This window comes from Octopus bimaculoides, chromosome 6, assembly GCF_046866305.1.
Source record: "Octopus bimaculoides isolate indiv1 chromosome 6, ASM4686630v1, whole genome shotgun sequence".
In the NCBI taxonomy this organism is placed as follows: Eukaryota; Metazoa; Mollusca; class Cephalopoda; order Octopoda; family Octopodidae; genus Octopus; species Octopus bimaculoides.
Genome location: NC_142933.1, coordinates 27,969,273 through 27,986,500, shown reverse-complemented (window position 1 = coordinate 27,986,500; position 17,228 = coordinate 27,969,273). Strand labels below are relative to the sequence as shown.

The window sequence follows — 17,228 nt, the reverse complement described above, 5'->3', positions numbered from 1 at the left end:
AGTTCTGTAGAATTAAATTAGTTACCAAGTCTGTTCCAAACTTCATGAGTGTGGATAGAAATGAAAATATAATAAAAAAATAATAATAGGACAAAGCTGTAATAAATATAAGCAAAGTTAAGAATAAAATTGAAATATTTTTGATAATTATATTATCAGTGAACATAGAGAAGAGAAAATTAAAAATAGATTTAGAATAAAGACCACGACACCACATTCTAATGTAAAAAAAAAATCTTGAGACATTACAAGTAGCTTATCTTTGCAACACTGAATTTAATAAACTATCCTTCACATCATTTAATATTCAATATTTTGTAGGGGATTTTTATTTTGTTTTTTTAAAAGGAAATTGGAAAATGCATAAGATATTAATTCTTGTCTGTACCTAGATACATCTAAAAATGAACTTATGTAAGTAATCTTAACCCATTTGATACCAACCTCTTGAAACTCCTCCTGATACAAGCTCCCCATTTTAAAGTTATCTAAATTAAACCTTCCATTATAATTTCGTGTTAGTTTATGTTCCAAATGCCCAAAGATAGTTAAATAAATTCATTATTTTACAAAATTAACTAAAACAAAGGCAGCATATTTCAACAGAAATATGGTTATGAAAGGCTTTATCTCCAGCTTGTCTTTTCCCTTCTGACAATACATTCTGTATATATTTATATCATTATTCTCTTATAGCTGTCAGCTTTCTCTGCACAGCCTTAAAGACTTGGGTAGGTTTATTATGAGAATTATTGATTCAATATATGTATAACATCTGTTGGTGCTATTTTATGTATTCTGTATATATAAATTAAACAATCTTATAAGAGGTGAAATAAATCAAGAATAGAAGAGCATTAAAATGGAAATTGTGTTTGCCGTAGAGACATTGCACTACAGTGGATAATACAGCAAACAAATATCCAATCAAATAGTGATCATTGTTTTATATATATATATACACTTTCTTTTCTTAAATACATAATATGGATGCCATTTTTGCATATTGTCATAAGACCAAGAGCAGCAAGTTACTCTACTATTCTTATTATTCTTAGTATCATGTGAATGAGACATCTCCCTACTCAACACATCAAAACTCTTCTACAGATTTTCAAAGATTTCAAAAATTTAAATTTTTATACGATTTTAATCTAATGAAAACATTTTTCTTGTTGGTTTATAATTAATTTAAAATGTTTCCTTCAGAAATCCCAAAATCTTGTTACCGATACTAACCATTTGGTGGTATACCCAAGTCTTGAAGTAAAGCATCAGTTTCAGCTCTCAGGTCTTGTGGGGGTTTTCCTGGTTTCACTTCTTCATTCTAAAACAAAGAGATATTAAACAACAATTTTAAATATCAATAAGAAATTATTTGTATGCACATTAATGAAGAATATTGTAAGTGTATTAATGAAACATTTAATACCAAGACTTAATAGTTAACAGAAATTCTTGTGGGTTGTGAGAAATGTGGAGAGAAAAACCAAGGAAGATGGTATTGGTCATTTGCTTAACTGTTTCAAACGAATCAAAAGTGAAATATCTGCTATTAAGAGATAAGTGACAGAGTTTTAACTAGTAAATCTGAAGAAACAAAGAGTGAGGGATTCATATATAGAGGAGGAGGACGTAGTGTGACTTGCAAGAGTAGGTATGATCAGATGATCCAATAAGGAGAGAGATAGTAATGGAGGGTTACAGGCTGGATTTGAAGAGAAGAAACCATGACTGCTTGATGAGTCAGTCTTCCAGTCAAAGATATAAAAGAAGATGAGAGGACTAATTGCTGCAGACAGTTCAATATAGGAAACTATTTGGCCTCCATCCTAGCAGAGTTAATGTAGAAGTATCTGAGTCAGGAGCTTCAAGTAACTATGAGACAAATTGTGACAGATGTTCTCAATAGATGAAGAGAGAGTGTCAAACAACTGCTGATGATTGGAGTAGTTTGGAGAGCAATGGAGAAAACTGCTGGAGTTAGAGGACTGGGAAAAAAGAGGCTTTCAACCATAGTAAATGGAAATCTTTTTTAGTAACAATCAAGTGAGAAGACTCAGTGGTTTCTTTGTAATTTCAGACTGGCTTTTGGAAAGAAATTGGAATATTGACTGTAACCTTGACAACACAAATTGTAAGCCATTGATCTGGTCCTAGAATGTTGGACCTTATGAGAAATACACTGTGTAGACTCAACATATGGAAACATGGACAATAAACTAAGGATAATTACAATGATATTATTATTTCTTTATAAGCCACAATGATTCAATTACAGTAAAAACACTAACAGCTACCTTAGTTCACTTTGACTTTATCACAACAAAATAATGCTAAATCATAGAGTAAAAGGAACTGCAACAAGTGAAGAGAAACTAACTGGACTGATATTTACTTTTTCATAGCTATCACAAGGTACTTCATCTGATGCTCTACCAATTTTGCTACTTAATTTCCTAATAAATAATTATTTCTAGTTTAGTCACACAGTCAGAAATTTTGAGGGAAGGGAAATAGTCAATTACATTGAACCTAGTACTGGACTGGTTCCATTACTTTATTGATCCCAGGGAAATGAAAGAAAAAAGTAACTTCAACGGGACTTGAAAACATAATAGAATGAGACAACCGAATAAAGGCATTTTGTCCAATACTAACAATCTTGCCAATCCAGAGCACTTTTGTGAGAGAGGATGTTAAATCAATCAAGTTGACACATGATTATTACAAGTACTCATTAATTACAAAAGGACAAATGGCAAAATCCAACCATGACACTGTCTTAAAACACACAATGTTTTGTTATAGATTTTTAGAAAGAAATACCATGTTGTGACATTCATACTTCTCTCAAAGGTATTAATAGTATAGGATATATCACAGTTCCAACTGGGAATTAAAATTATGTTACACACTTAGCTCACTAATAACTTACCACCTTACTACACCATCTGCCCAATCAATCTATTTTAAAAACTAAATTTGTCTGAATAAAAAGAGATATGTACAAGAGATGAACTAATTCTATATTAACTTACAGAGTATAATACCAAAGTAAAGCTGGGATTAAAGGAGATTAGGATAATAATGTGTATGTATTAAGTTAGTTTAGCTGAAACGGCCGATACTAATCATAATGTTTTCTGCACTTTCTAGTAGAAAAGAAAATTAGCTGTTGTTGCAGCCCCTACATCAGCCCAGACAGAGCAAGCAGACTTATGATCAAAGATGGTCTATCTCTGACAATCTTGTCTTTTATTTAGCTATAAGTATCTTGGACTACATTATCAATATAACTTTTTTCTTTAAGATAGTAGAGAGAAATTTCACTTTTTCTAGTAAACTGAGCTATAACATAGAGACTCCCTTGTTGGCTCATGTAAAGATGATCTAAGACTTAAATGGAACAAAGGAAACTATGTTGGATGTTCAAAGAACTCTTGACATGCAAAAAAAAAATGTCTTTACTGTGTTGATACTACTATTAAAGAGAAGACTAGAGGAAATAAACTTTGTTATTAAAATTATGGCACAAGAAAATCCATCCAACAACTTCATTGAAAGAACAGTGTCAATAATTTCTCCCATCAAAAATGGTGGGTATTTTTTTTAAATCAAAACTATTTTCATAAGCAGACTGCTTCAAATTTTGTGGGAGAGTACAGTTGATTATGATTATATTGACTCCCATCACAATTCAACTCTGATAATTAACCATTTCCAGATAAACTTAGTACCAGTTGAATTCCAAGATCAATATAATGACTAATGATGACTGTTTCTAACATAAGCACAAAGCCTGAGCAAGAAGAAGTCAAATTATATTGTCTCTAGTACTTGATTGGTACTTCATCAACCTGGAAAGAGTGAAAGGATTAGTTGACCTTGGTGGAACTCAGAATGCTGAGTTGGAACAAATACCACAAGGCATTTTGTCCAACACTAACAATCTACCAATCCATCACCCTTAAATAAGTTCTTACGGAGGCAAAGGCCAGAAATTTGGAAGGAACGCCTAATCAATTGCATCAACCCCAGTTTTGAACTGGTACTCTATTAACTCTACAAGGACAAAAGACAAATCTGACATATTAATTTCTTAGAATTAGAAGACTATGTTCCAATAGTTTTATTTCCATTTTGTTTGACAGATAGACCAGCAGTTCTCAAATGGACTACTAATAAGCTCTCATAACTAAATAGGGAACTATTTTACTCCCTAAGTCACCCTAATGAGAAAAAAATATAGCTTGCAACCAGATAATTCTACATCCTTTTGCCAATGTGCTAGACATGTTTCAAAAATTGAAAATACAATATTGAAAATGCTATATAAATGGTTGTGTGGTTAAGAAGTTCATTTTGCAATCACATGATTACAGGTTCAGTCCCACTGTACAAAACCTTACACATGTGTCTTCTGTTACTTCTCAGGGCCAATCAATGCCTTATCAGTGAATTTGGAAGATAGACAGAACCTGTGCAAAAGCTCACCATCTGTGTGTGAGTAGATATGCACGTGTGTGTATATATATATATATATATATATATATATATATATATATATATGAGTATGTACATCTTAATGTTTGTCTTACTGATTGACAACTGGTGTTGATTTGTTTACAACCCCATAACTAAGCAGTCTGGTAAAGAGGCAGATAGAATAAGTACTACATTAAAAAATATGTAAGGCTCATTAATTATCTAAACCTGGAGATGGCCACAGTCTAATGATCGAAACAAAAGAACAGGAAAATTTGTCCATCCCTGCCCACCTCTTGTCAATTCTCATGCCAACCCATGCCAAGAGAAACACTTGAGATAGATTTTATTTACTAAAAAGGAAAGGTTATATTTAACTGACCAAATACATGGCAGTATTTTTCTAGTGATCAGAAATCCATATCTGCTGCACCAAATGTTACTGCATAAACAATACACATTGATTTCTCTCGTAACACTTTTTGCGTGGTAGAAAATATTAGCTTCATACACACACACACATTACTGGTGCTTATTTCTTTGACATCCTTCCAACTGGATCTAAATTCAACAAGCAGAGACCCTGTGTAGTCACTCGACTTGTTAGAAATAACAGTCCACTTTCCCTCATATCACACCATACCGTCTTTCAAAATAGATTTTTTTTTTTTTAATGCATTGAATAACGTAATCCTAGTTACAATATGTCTGAAAAATAAAACAGGAGGGACACTGCCGTAACGCCTTTGATCATAAGTGGTAGATCACGAACCACCAGCAATAAGCCAAATAACATTGTCAATATAGAACTGTATCTAAATTCAAAGGTGTGAAGTTCCAAATATGACATAGTAACACACACACACATCTGTACCAGTGGAAATAGTACACACAATCATATACTCTCTTTCTTACCATCTACCTTTCTGTAAGAAAGCAATCGATACATATTAAATCTTTTCTCCTTCGGCACTTTCATTCTATATATACAATATAGACATATTTACAAACGCCAACTGAATCGGAATCTCCATAGCCTAAAACGTGGGATTCCGTAAAAAAAAAAAAAAAAAAGGGGGGGGGGAGGTTCAGGTTACATATAGTCCGTCTCCGCCAGCAAAAGAGTAAAAATCATTAATTTCGAATGATCATATATATGATCGATCGTCTGAATTTTAATTGCCCTGCTTCATTTGAAATTTATATTCCAAAGAATTCTCAGACAGCGATTTTCTTTAGTAAACTTGGTTATTTTTTAAATTTATTTATTCATTTATTACATTGACATTACGGTGCAGCTTTTTTTTTTTTTCTTTAAGGGAGAGTATAACCATCTATGCGTTACCAAAAATGGTATCTGTGGCATAAAAGAAAGGAGCACTCTTAGAATCGAAAGCGGATGGCGAACGTAGTTCCCCATGAACTCCGCCTCGCAACCACATCACTTGTCACAAACATAAATTATGTTGATGTCTTACAAACCCATTCCCAACGACAACAGCTGACAACGATAACAGGCTAAAACAAAATTTAAGAGATACATATAAATACCATGATATGCACAATTTCATATCATGATAAGCTACAACAGCAAAATAAATATTAAATATGGTCACAAAATGCTAAAGAATGAAAGAGTTGAGCTGTCCTCAAAAATAGGCGTTAGCTTTAAAGAAGAACGGCCATAATACTTTAATCCCCCCGTCAGACAGCAAAGCATATTTTCTAAGACAATAAGATATAGATAATTGATTCAATACTGATATACAACTTATATTTATTATATTATTATATCCACTCATCTCTTTCCTTGCTGGTGGATGAAAGACAATGTCGAAGCATTAACTGTATTTGAGAAGAAAAACGGACGGTTGCAATCTCCATAATGAAGCTTAAAAGACAGACGATTTATACGATTTCATCAATCTTACATACATACATGGAAATTGTTGACCGTCTTACAAAGTCAAAAGGGTTCTGTGAATACAGAATACAATGTTTGAATACAGTATGCCTATCTCGACAGCATTAATTAAATGGATTTAAGCCGGAATCGCTCCAATCTCCACGCAGCCTCGACTAAAGAATAATGACAAATCGAAAAGCTTACATCTTTTAACTTGCGACGTTGTTCCTTTTCTTGTCTCTCTTTTCTCATCTGCTCGAGACGAGCTTTCTTACGTTCTAACTCCGCTTTTCGGTCAGACATCTTTGTCCGTCAACCTGTGAGGATATCAGTGAAGATAATTTCTCAATACCCACCACAGACGTCTCATCTACGGGAAGACATTACTCACAAGATGACGTCACTCCCCACCTCTTATTTAATATACAGAGCTAGCTAAACACTAATAACGAAATAATTAGCATTTCACTTCAAATATATACTACAAATTATGCACAAAATAAACGATGTACAGATTTTATATTTATATATATATATATATATATATATATATATATATATATATATATATATATATATATAAACATTAAAATAACAAAAACTTTATTATATTTTGTTATAAAAATGTAAAACCTTTGAAAACTAAAACAACAATTTCTATTAAGAATTGGTTATTTTACTGATAAAAGTTGTTACTAAATATTCTAAATTAGTTTATGGTAAAGCAAAATAAATTGCAGAAAGCAATATGAAATAAGAAGAAAAAAGAAAATTAAGCTGCTAGCTCACAAACGTACAGCTGTTATTATTTGGAGGTCACGTGATTGATGTGTGTTTCATAATAAATAAACGAAACGTCAATTTGACCCTCGATCACCTTGTGCCACGTGGTTGTAACACAGCAAAAGTTTTGTGTGGTCATCTAATAGTAACAACGACCACAACAGTAATGGACACAATGGAAATTTTGTAAGGAAAACAATAATTGATGCCAGTTCATAAATTGAACTTACTTCACCGTCCCTTGAAGAATGGAAGCAACGTTCATCCATAGCTTGAATTGACTTCAGAAACAACAGAAATCCCTAAGCTAGGAACTATTTCCTTAGCATCTAATGTTACTTTTTAATTATCTGTGATAATTGTGTTAATGATAATATTAAATTAAGCAGAATAATAAACGTTTACTATGGCGAGTAATTCAGGACATGTGAGACGTGTAAAAGCCTTGTATAAAGCTATTTTGAAAATCCATCAGGGCCTTCCCATTCATTACAGAGCAATCGGAGACCAATATGTTAAAGATGAGTTTCGCCATAACAAAACTTCAAACACCAAGCAAGCAGATATATTTATGCATGAATGGACGGTAGGGTCCTTTTATTCTTGTATGCGTGTGTGTTTGTTATTACACGGCAAAGACAACTGAATGGGGTGTGTAGAAACACAGAATGATGGAGTTTGGGCACTGAAGAAAAGTTTCACCCCCACAAAAATTGGGTACTGATAAGGAAAGGGCAAAAAAAAGAATTTACTAGAATGGTAATTTCAGGTCTATGAAGCGTTAAAAAAAATTTATATTATAAGGTACAACTATTCTTAATAAATTCATGGTATTTTGATATTTATAATTATTGGTGCTTATTTCAGAAAAATTAAGCCATTATCTACATAAATAAAAACATCCGTTATGCACGTACTACAAAGTAATGATGGCATGAAAGTAAAAGGAAATGTTTTTTTCATGAGAAAGAAGGGCTTGCTCCTAAGACGGATAAAGTTAATTTCAAACTGGAGACCTGGTTCAAATACAGCAGAGAAGACTCCATTGAAAGTACCCAAGTACAAGATGGTAATGTTAAAACAGCTAATGAATTAAATGTACCACCCAAGAATGCAACAGGCCCTCTAATAAACTTCCGCAGTTTTTGTCTACCAAATTTCCCTCACAAGACTTTAGTTGACCCACAACTATGTTAGAAGACCTCTGTTCAGATTGTCACACTGTGGAATCAAACAGAAATTAGAGAATTTCAGTAGATTGTCATCTAGTTTAACATCATCAGCTAATCTTTGAGTATCTTTAGTGTAATCTACTCTGTTCTAAACTTTTGAGCCAGGTCTCTAGTCTTAGGATACTTTCTTCTCTCCTGCCCTTCTGCATCCAGAGACCCTGGAAGATATCCTCAAACTAGTCTGTCCTTCCTTCTTGATTAATGGGAAAAAAAAAACTATGCCTTCACCCAGTTCTATTGAAGAATAAACTTTTAATTTTTCTCTCTAATCTTACAAAGGTTCTTAAATTTTTATGTCTATTTTCCTGCTAACATAGTTTAGATGAATATATTATTGCTCCCCTTCAGTAAGCAACATCTTCTCCTCTCTAACATGGACTAATTCCAACAGGGAGATAGATGAAGCTCTGTTACAGTGGAGAGAGCATGGTTTGTCAGTTCTTATTACAGTTGAGGATTGATGGAAGTAGAGATTATGGGACAATCTGTGTTCAGGTGTTACTTTCAACTCTCTCCTTGATCAATCTGATCAATTTTTAAGGTGTTGCCTACTTTTTCTTGTGCAAAATTCTTGGGGGACTCAATTGATGCCCTGCCTACTCAGCCTTGATGCGCTCTGCATCTCCATCACACTCAGAATGGGTGCTGACGTCTGTAGGGGACTGAGATGTCGCTGTGGTAGGCCCCTTGATCCCACAGGTCTTCAGAATCTGTTATGCCACTTAAATGCTAGTCATTTCACTTGTCACACCAAGTTAAACTTAATCATTAAGTGAGCCCTGGCTCAGATTAATATCCCCTCAGTTCTGGAGCCAATAGGATTATCCAGAAGTGATGGGAAGCGATCAGATGGACTTACCCTCTGACCCTGGGTAAGATGTAGGTCCCTCATCTGGGATGCTACAGTCTGTCACTCTTTTGTTCCCTCCCACATCCTGGATGCTGCAGTAAATGGGAGAGTCGTTGCTTCTGTAACTGAATGGAACAAAACACTGAAGTATCGGGACTTGGCAGTGAACTATCTCTTCCAATATGTGGTATTTGAGACATTTGGAAGGAATGGGCCACTAACGGTGAAGTTCTTGTCATCGTTGGCAGCTTGCCTTACAGAGAAGTTAGGTGATACCCATGAGGGTGCTTGATTTTTCCAATCCTCAGCCTCACTATCACCTGTGGTAATGCTGCAAGCGTGCTGGCTTGCTTCAGTAAGTTCTGTTGAACCTTGTGTTGTGCAACCCATTGAAGCACTTGGTACTGCATTGATGTTTTTTTCTTTTCTTTTCTTTCTCACCTTTTTTTTTTTTACTTTGTCTTTCTTTTGTAAAATATATTATTGAAGCATTGTTTTATAACCAGTTGCCCTTCCTATCACTAACCTTTACCTGTTTTTCAAATAAGAGATCTCTTATTTCATACCTCTTTGAAGGTGTAAATCAGTGGTCCTCAACAAGGGTCCATATGATCCTTGGAAGTTCATGTAAGATTTTGTTGTTAAAATTTAATGTGCAATAAAATTGGTTATACTTCTACAATGCCAGTACCGCCTGACTGGCTCCCGTCGGATTTTCGAGCGAGATCGTTGCCAGTGCCCCTGGACTGGCTTGTGCGGGTGGCACATAAAAGACACCATTTCGAGCGTGGCCGTTTTCGTGCGGGTGACACGTAAAAGCACCCACTACACTCTCTGAGTGGTTGGCGTTAGGAAGGGCATCCAGCTGTAGAAACTCTGCCAAATTAGATTGGAGCCTGGTGTTGCCATCCGGTTTCACCAGTCCTCAGTCAAATCGTCCAACCCATGCTAGCATGGAAAGCGGACTTTAAACGATGATGATGATGAATGCACAAAATATTTTAACAATTTTTTTTATACAATTCCTAAAAATATTTAATTATAAAAATATTATAAGAATTTTTAAGCATTGAATGGTTATGAGAATTCATCCAAGTAACATTGGAATCAAAGGGATCCTCTGATTTAAAAAATGGTTGAGAAATACTGGTGTGAAGCAAGTAGATAATTTGTTGACAGGAGAAGCAACAACAACACTGCTCATAGTTTGTGATTTCCATAGAGCACAAATGTAAATTAACACACACACACACACACACTACAGGTGTTATTGAATTTCAATCCAGATTCACTCAAAAGTTTTAGTTGGCCCAGAGTTATAATAAAAGACACTTGCTCAAGGTGCTGCACTGGGGGACTGAACTTGAAATCACATGCTTGGGAAATGAACTTCTCAACAATAGAGCCATGCCAAATACCTATAAATTTAATGATTGCTAATATACCTAACGTAGTGAATCAGAAAAATTCTAACAGATTCATATTACACAAGAAGTGAGGAAATAAAAAAAAAACTCTATTGAGCTTAGTGATAAAAATCCTGAACAAGGGAGACAACCCTGAAATTTAAATTATAAGTAGAATGAGAGCACAAATGCAGTAGAGAATGAGTTTATCATTGTTAGGTATGACACTTGTAAACATGTTTCAATTTTGTCAGACTTACTCATCAAAGCTTTGTCTTACCACTACATGTCAAATCCTAGATAACTGAGAAGTATAAATAGTCTGAGTGATAAACACAAAATGATGTAACAACATAAAAGAATACCTGGAATTGTAGGACTGATTACTGAGGGATACCACTTCAGGGAAAATAAGTAGTTAAGCTTTAAACTAAAACAGTGAGCCTAAAACATTTTCTAATCAAAATTTAACACTCAAAATGAATACAGGAAAAAAAACTACTTGATTAATGATTGTTTACTTTTCTTTATTTTACAGAAATATTATGTGACTATAGCTAAACAGCTCAGTCACAAAAATCGCACTGGAGTGATTGGAGAAAATTTGTCCTCAGACTTTTTGGATTGCTTTAATTCAGAACAACTTGGTCAACTCTATGAATTGTTCCAAGAAACACAGAAACCTCTACAAGAAAAGGAAAAATGAAACATCAATTGATATTTATTGCTTTTTGACAACAACAAAAAGTAGTTTTATTTATTTTTTTGCTACCAAACATGTTTCCTTATCCCCAGTGTTAAATTTTTTACAATAAATCCAACAGTATATTTAATTACTGTGAGGAGTGGAAAAGTTTGCAATTTTGTTATTTCTATCATTTAGTCAGGAAGAAAATGTAGTGCCTATGACCCCTTTAAGGCCTCCAAGATTAGTAAGACAGAGAGAGGAAGGTATCCTGAATCATGGTCTAAATGCATGCAACTGAGTGGACCCTATTAAATGCACTCAAAGTACAGGTGGTGATGTTAAACAAGATGATAAAGTCTATAACACAAATAGCCACAACAGGATCTGATCTCAGAATGCTAACAGTTGGAACAAATGCAAAGTACCTTGCCTGATATTCTTACATTTTCAGCAGTCCACCACTCTAAATTAGTATTCAATTTATCAACTCCAGGAGGATGAAAGGCAAAGTTAATATCAGTAAGATTTGAACACAAATATAAAAACCAAAATAAATACCACAAGGTATTTCATCCAATTTGTAAACTACAAAAATGAGTCTTGAAAATTCTTATTACAAAATATATTTTTTCCACTTTTCATAGCAACTAAATTTACTGAGGCCTACAAAATTTCACAGATCAATAGATGTATAAAATTTTATGAGGAAAGTATCCTGAAACCAGAATCCTGGTTTGGGGATACTTTCCAAAATTAGAATATTGTTGACACACAGATCTTTAGCTAATATTTTCAAATTCTGGATTTCAATCTTTGAACTTTCAAGTTTTGATTGTCCCCATTTTCTATCTTGTCATAGACTTGAACATCCTTTAAAGAATAAAAACTTTAAATGCTTTTTAAACTGTTTTGTCTTCAGTCAGTAATGGAGTGGATCAAAGCTTTTGATCAGACACTTCCAACATGTATTGAACAATGAGCTTTTTCACTGAAAATTTTACACAATATCTCTATTGTTACATTAAAGTTTATGCTCAAAGGTTTTCTACTTTTAGTTTTAATACTAAAACTATTATATACTTTCACTATTAATACTGAAACTATTATCTCACATATATATATGCATACAAACACATTCACACACAATATATATATATATGTATATATATATATATATATATATATATATATATATATATATGTATATGTATATGGTTGGTTGGCACTACGTTGAGGGTTCCAGTTGATCCGATCAACGGAACAGCTTGCTTGTGAAATTAATGTGCAGGTGGCTGAGCACTCCACAGATACGTGTACCCTTAACGTAGTTCTCAGGGAGATTCAGCGTGTGGCAAGGCTGGCCCTTTGAAATACAGGTACAACAGAAACAGGAAGAAAGAGTGAGAGAATGTTGTAGTGAAAAAGTACAGCAGGGTTCGCCACCATCCCCTGCCAGAGCCTTGTGGAACTTTAAGTGTTTTCGCTCAATAAACACTCACAACGCCCGCTTTGGGAATCGAAACCGCGAGTCCGCTGCCCTAACCACTGGGCCATTGCGCCTCCAATATGTATATAGATGTATATGTATATATGCATATGTATAGATGTATATGTATAGACTTCAAGAATGCTCCGGGGATACTTGTACCAGCAGACAAAACAAGTAACATTTACACTGTTGATATTGAACTGTGTAAGTCTATGATTAGGAAGGAATTTCGCAGCAAACATAGGTGCTGATGCCACGTAAAAAGCACTCGTGTCCGTGCTGCGTAAAAGCACCCAGCACACTCTGTATAGTGATCGGCGTTAGGAAGGGCATCCAACCGTAGAAACCATGCCAAAACAGACATGGAGTCTGAACAGCCCTTCATCTGGTCAGCTCTCGTCAAACCCATGCCAGCTTGGAAAACGGACGTTAAATGATGACGATGACTCAATTACTATTTGTATTACTAGTGCACTTCCTCTTCCGATGTAATGTTTAAATTCACTGGTAATTGTTCAGTTTGGTTAGATTCAAAAAGTAAATATAAATTAAGGGGTAGATAAGTTAACTTTTTACACTACTTTTTACACAACATAAACACTGGCGACAACAGATTTGCCCCTTGGTACTACTAAAGCAGAGTGGTCCCGAACACGCAGTCGCGTGTCCGCGCTAGCTAGTCGTGAGTGGTCGATCCTATTATTTTTAAACTTCAAACTTCATTTGTTTTCTATTTTGATAAATTCTCTGTTGAAAATTATATTTTTATATTTTAAATAATTTGCAATTTCAGAAAATATATTTTTATATTAAATTTGCGTTTTCTAATTTGATAAATTCTACGGACACAAACAGAGGTGAACGAGTGATAGATAGATAGATAGATAGACAGACAGACAGATAGATAGCTCCGGCTAGTCAGTAGCCAAAGAATCAACTCAAACCAGCAGTAACGTTCCTTGTCAGTTCTACTTTCAATTCTGACAGCTAATACCATGATAGTGCCGAATGCTGTCTCCAGCTTTTCCTAATTGAATGATAGTCCACGATTCGGATCTTTACCCTTTGGCCGGCCAAGGGTAAAGATCCCACGATTCCTCTAAAATCTCTCCCCTTAATTTTTGTTTACTTTTTTGATTTAACCAAACTGAACAATTACCAAATTTACTATTATTATACTTTTACTTGTTTCAGTCATTTGACTGCAGCCATGCTGGAGCACTGCGTATTATTTTCATTTGTAAACAAGGTGTATTAGAAAAAAAGAGGGAAAGAAAAAAAGAAAGAGAAAAGAAGTAAAAAAGAAAGAAAGAAAAAAGAAAGAAACGGTCGACAGAAATCAAAATCACTCAACATGGCGTCGAGCGGGTTTCCTAAACTTAAGCGGCGAACATTTTGTAATGATATCGATTGAACATCTCAGATTTAACATCTGTAATTATGGATGTGATCCTTCTCTTGCTCATCCTTCATCTTATTCCATCTCGGAACGGTGTTGCTTCTCTTTCTTCGCAGAATCTTTGTGACGACGTTGCAGATTGTAAGCTTTTTTTATAACGCATTTTTTTTTTCTTTTTACAACTTTTGTCGTTAAACTTTTTTTTTTGAATCTAACGTAAACAATGACCTCCGCTACAAAAACGGAGAAGACCACATAGAAACAATATACTACTACATCCTTCACCAAATATACAAATAATAAATCATCATTTTACTTTGAGTGACTTTTAAGATCAATTAAATTGGATCCGGAAATTTTTGTACATTCGGATTCTACATAGTAAATACTATATGCATAGAAAATTTCATTAAAAAATATTCATTTTTCTGAAAGTTATGACCTCCCAAAGTCTGGGGGGGTAAAACCCTGTAGTTATGCCTTGAATTGATTGTCTTTCTATAGTATATTTTATTCTTTTATGAAACAACTCTTAGACTTTTTGTAGTCATTCGGGAATTTCCAGACAATGTAGTGTATATATTACGGAGATGTACTTGCATAGCAAGCGACCTGATCTGAGATCGTGTGCTGGAACGAAAACAATTGCAGCGTGGAAGGTGTTTATAAGCCATTTAAAATAACACAAAAGAAGTCAGATTCACTTCAACTAAATTGAAACGTTGAAGTGAATCTGACGGCTTTTGTGTGTTATTTTAAATGGCTTATAAACACCTTCCACGCTGCAATTGTAGTGTATATAAAATTCTATAAACAATTGAGGGAGCCTATGATTATTAAAACTAATTAAAATTGATCACTGTTTACAATTTATAAACCATAAGAGTTTTGTAGACATTCGAAGATTCCAACATGTTTCTCTGTTGTGCACTGGAGTTCATTTATTTTACGTACAGATTTGACAACTTCACTTTATTGTTTATAAAACACTATAAAATGGTAATTAAGTCAGGTTAATTAATCTCAGGAGTCACAGGTTCCCTACTGAATTACACAACGCATATGGAATCCCTGAATATCTATCAAAATTCTAAGGTGTACCGTTTTATTGTTTATGACAATTAAATCAATTTAATTAGTCTTAGTAATCAGAATTTCCTTCATTAAAGTAATGACATTTCCACTATATGTGAGGTATTCTGTAATGTCTACAAAAATTGTGTGATGTTTTATTTATAAGGTAGACAATAAAATGAAACTAAGTCAGCTTAATTAAACTTAACAGATAAAATGATGTATTTGTAAATTGAATGAAAAATGCAGCATTTTATTTCTATGTGGTCACTTCTATTTTGTACTGGAGGTCATCGTCTATGTACATAGACAACAACTTTTGGAAATTGAGAAGGAATAACGGTCAATATAAAGACCTTCACTCTGGGAGAAAAAAAAAACCAGTCTGGTCCCCCCCCCCCCAGGCTAGTTTATTTACTTTTTTTTGTTACCGGAATAACCAATTTTTTGAAAATTGATAGGAATAACGTACGCATATATTTTATATTTGTGAAAATTAACTTTATTTGCCGACTAGTTTTGAAGTTTCGAACGGATTGTTTTAAGGAGAGAGGTTTTTTTTTTTTTCATCTGAGACCCGTCCGAATCATGAAAGCAACTCATTCCGCATTCTAATTTTTGTTTTACGAGTGTATTCTATGTTACGGTGTGTTTATTGTCTTTCTTGTCGATGTATACATACATACAGCTGTTCTATTCTAAATAAGATAAAGGCATACCCCAAATTTCAGGTAAATGTGTAGGATGGCGGCGTAATTTTTTTCTTTAAGTAAATGAATATATATATATATATATATGGTTTGCTTGAAATTTTACGTTACTCTTAATTGAGTAACATATTTCCTCTTGAATAAAATCAGATAAAAGTACTAAATATGGTATAACTACTGATTGGTGCTCTTCGGCTTTATTTCCTTATAGTTTTCTGAAAAAGGAATATTTTATAATGAAATTTTACAAAAGTACATTTTCGAGGATGTAGATTACAATAATCTTAACGTTGAAATATTTATTCCCCGCCTCCTCCTTTTTTGTTGTTGCGAGGAACGGAGTTTCGGATTAGCTATTCTTTTTGTCCCTTCCAACTTACGTTTCTTCATAACCCTCTTTAAAATGCCTATCTTTATTTGATATTTTCAAGAAATACGTTTTCGGTCATGCAGAAATCTGAAGAAAGAAAGTAAAAAAATACTAGTTACTGAAATTGTATTTCATGTTATTGAATTTGATGAGTTAGCAGATAAAGTTTAAATATATGACTGAAAGTGTCGCTTTATTGATACACTTTTCAAATTCTTTAAATTTCGCTTTTCACACATCCACTTGTGGGTGTTTGACTTTTGTGAAAAGTTCAATGAAGGAGGGAAGAGTTGGGTATGATTTTTTTTCTTTTAATGTGAGTTACAAATGTTTCAGAAAGTAGAATAAGATAAAATGACAGAAATTTTTAGAATTCTTCTTTTAAAATAATGCGCGAAAAAAAAAAAAAAAAGGAGGAAAATCCCGACAAAAACGGGGAAACAAACAGCTATTTCCGAAAGTCTGCTTTTCCTGTTTCCAGTAAGGGTAGGTGGGGCACAACGAGTAATATTTACTGCATTTTTTGTCTTTGAAAAAGTTATATTTTTTTTACAAATATTCACTACCTTGCCAAAACTATATTAGCCAAGTAAAGACTTCTAAATGCAGTAAAAACTATAACATATTCAGAACGCTATTTCAGAAAATTATCACTGTTCTCTTTAAGCATATAAAAGACAAATTTAAGCGGGGCAAAATTAGTAAGACAGGATAAGGTAAATTTGCTTCCCCACTTCTCCAGAATTACAGTTGAAAAAGAACTCATATGCATAAGCATCCATCCTTAGACATCAGAAATGCAACAAAAATTTTAAATATCTTGGTCAAATGAA

At 33.8% G+C, this 17,228-nt stretch overlaps 3 protein-coding genes across 58 annotated transcripts in view; 2 read left to right on the top strand and 1 right to left on the bottom strand.

The window, feature by feature from the left end:
* The window catches only part of LOC106869810 (dynein, cytoplasmic 1, intermediate chain 2a), an 86,081-nt gene extending 79,288 nt beyond the window's left edge, over window positions 1-6,793 (bottom strand). For 26 of the 50 annotated variants that reach the window (XM_052968933.2, XM_052968935.2, XM_014915671.3 and 23 more), the window contains exons 1-3: window positions 6,599-6,793; window positions 1,240-1,327; window positions 26-40 (exon numbers count right to left, since the gene is read on the bottom strand). In XM_052968933.2, the coding sequence (XP_052824893.1) occupies window positions 26-40; window positions 1,240-1,327; window positions 6,599-6,697 (202 nt within the window). In that variant the 5' untranslated portion in view covers window positions 6,698-6,793. The remainder of the gene's footprint in view (window positions 1-25; window positions 41-1,239; window positions 1,328-6,598) is intronic. The other 24 variants (XM_052968934.2, XM_089353671.1, XM_089353673.1 and 21 more) reach the window with 1 other exon arrangement.
* Window positions 6,794-7,181: 388 nt separating this feature from the next.
* On the top strand, window positions 7,182-12,257 carry LOC106869798 (succinate dehydrogenase assembly factor 3, mitochondrial). Its single transcript, XM_014915658.3, has 2 exons — window positions 7,182-7,763; window positions 11,204-12,257. The coding sequence occupies exons 1-2, from the start codon at window positions 7,584-7,586 to the stop codon at window positions 11,369-11,371; spliced, it is 348 nt and encodes a 115-aa protein (XP_014771144.2). The 5' UTR covers window positions 7,182-7,583; the 3' UTR covers window positions 11,372-12,257.
* A 297-nt stretch (window positions 12,258-12,554) lies between these two features.
* LOC106869792 (nuclear envelope integral membrane protein 1a) overlaps window positions 12,555-17,228 on the top strand; it is a 32,773-nt gene continuing 28,099 nt past the window's right edge. For 4 of the 7 annotated variants that reach the window (XR_016242193.1, XR_016242192.1, XM_089353666.1 and 1 more), the window contains exon 1: window positions 13,714-14,382. Coding sequence is in view for 4 of the 7 variants with exons in the window: in XM_089353666.1 (XP_089209792.1) it covers window positions 14,283-14,382 (100 nt within the window). In the remaining 3 variants the exon portion in view is untranslated. Of the gene's footprint in view, window positions 13,525-13,662; window positions 14,383-17,228 lie in introns of those variants that run through there. The other 3 variants (XM_089353667.1, XM_014915653.3, XM_089353669.1) reach the window with 3 other exon arrangements.

Bases quoted from the DNA above. Each gene is read 5' to 3' on its own strand.
- LOC106869798 (XM_014915658.3), top strand. From the start codon at position 7,584: ATGGCGAGTAATTCAGGACATGTGAGACGTGTAAAAGCCTTGTATAAA. The intron at 7,764-11,203 runs GTAGGGTCCTTT...TTTATTTTACAG, and splicing joins TATTTATGCATGAATGGACG to AAATATTATGTGACTATAGC.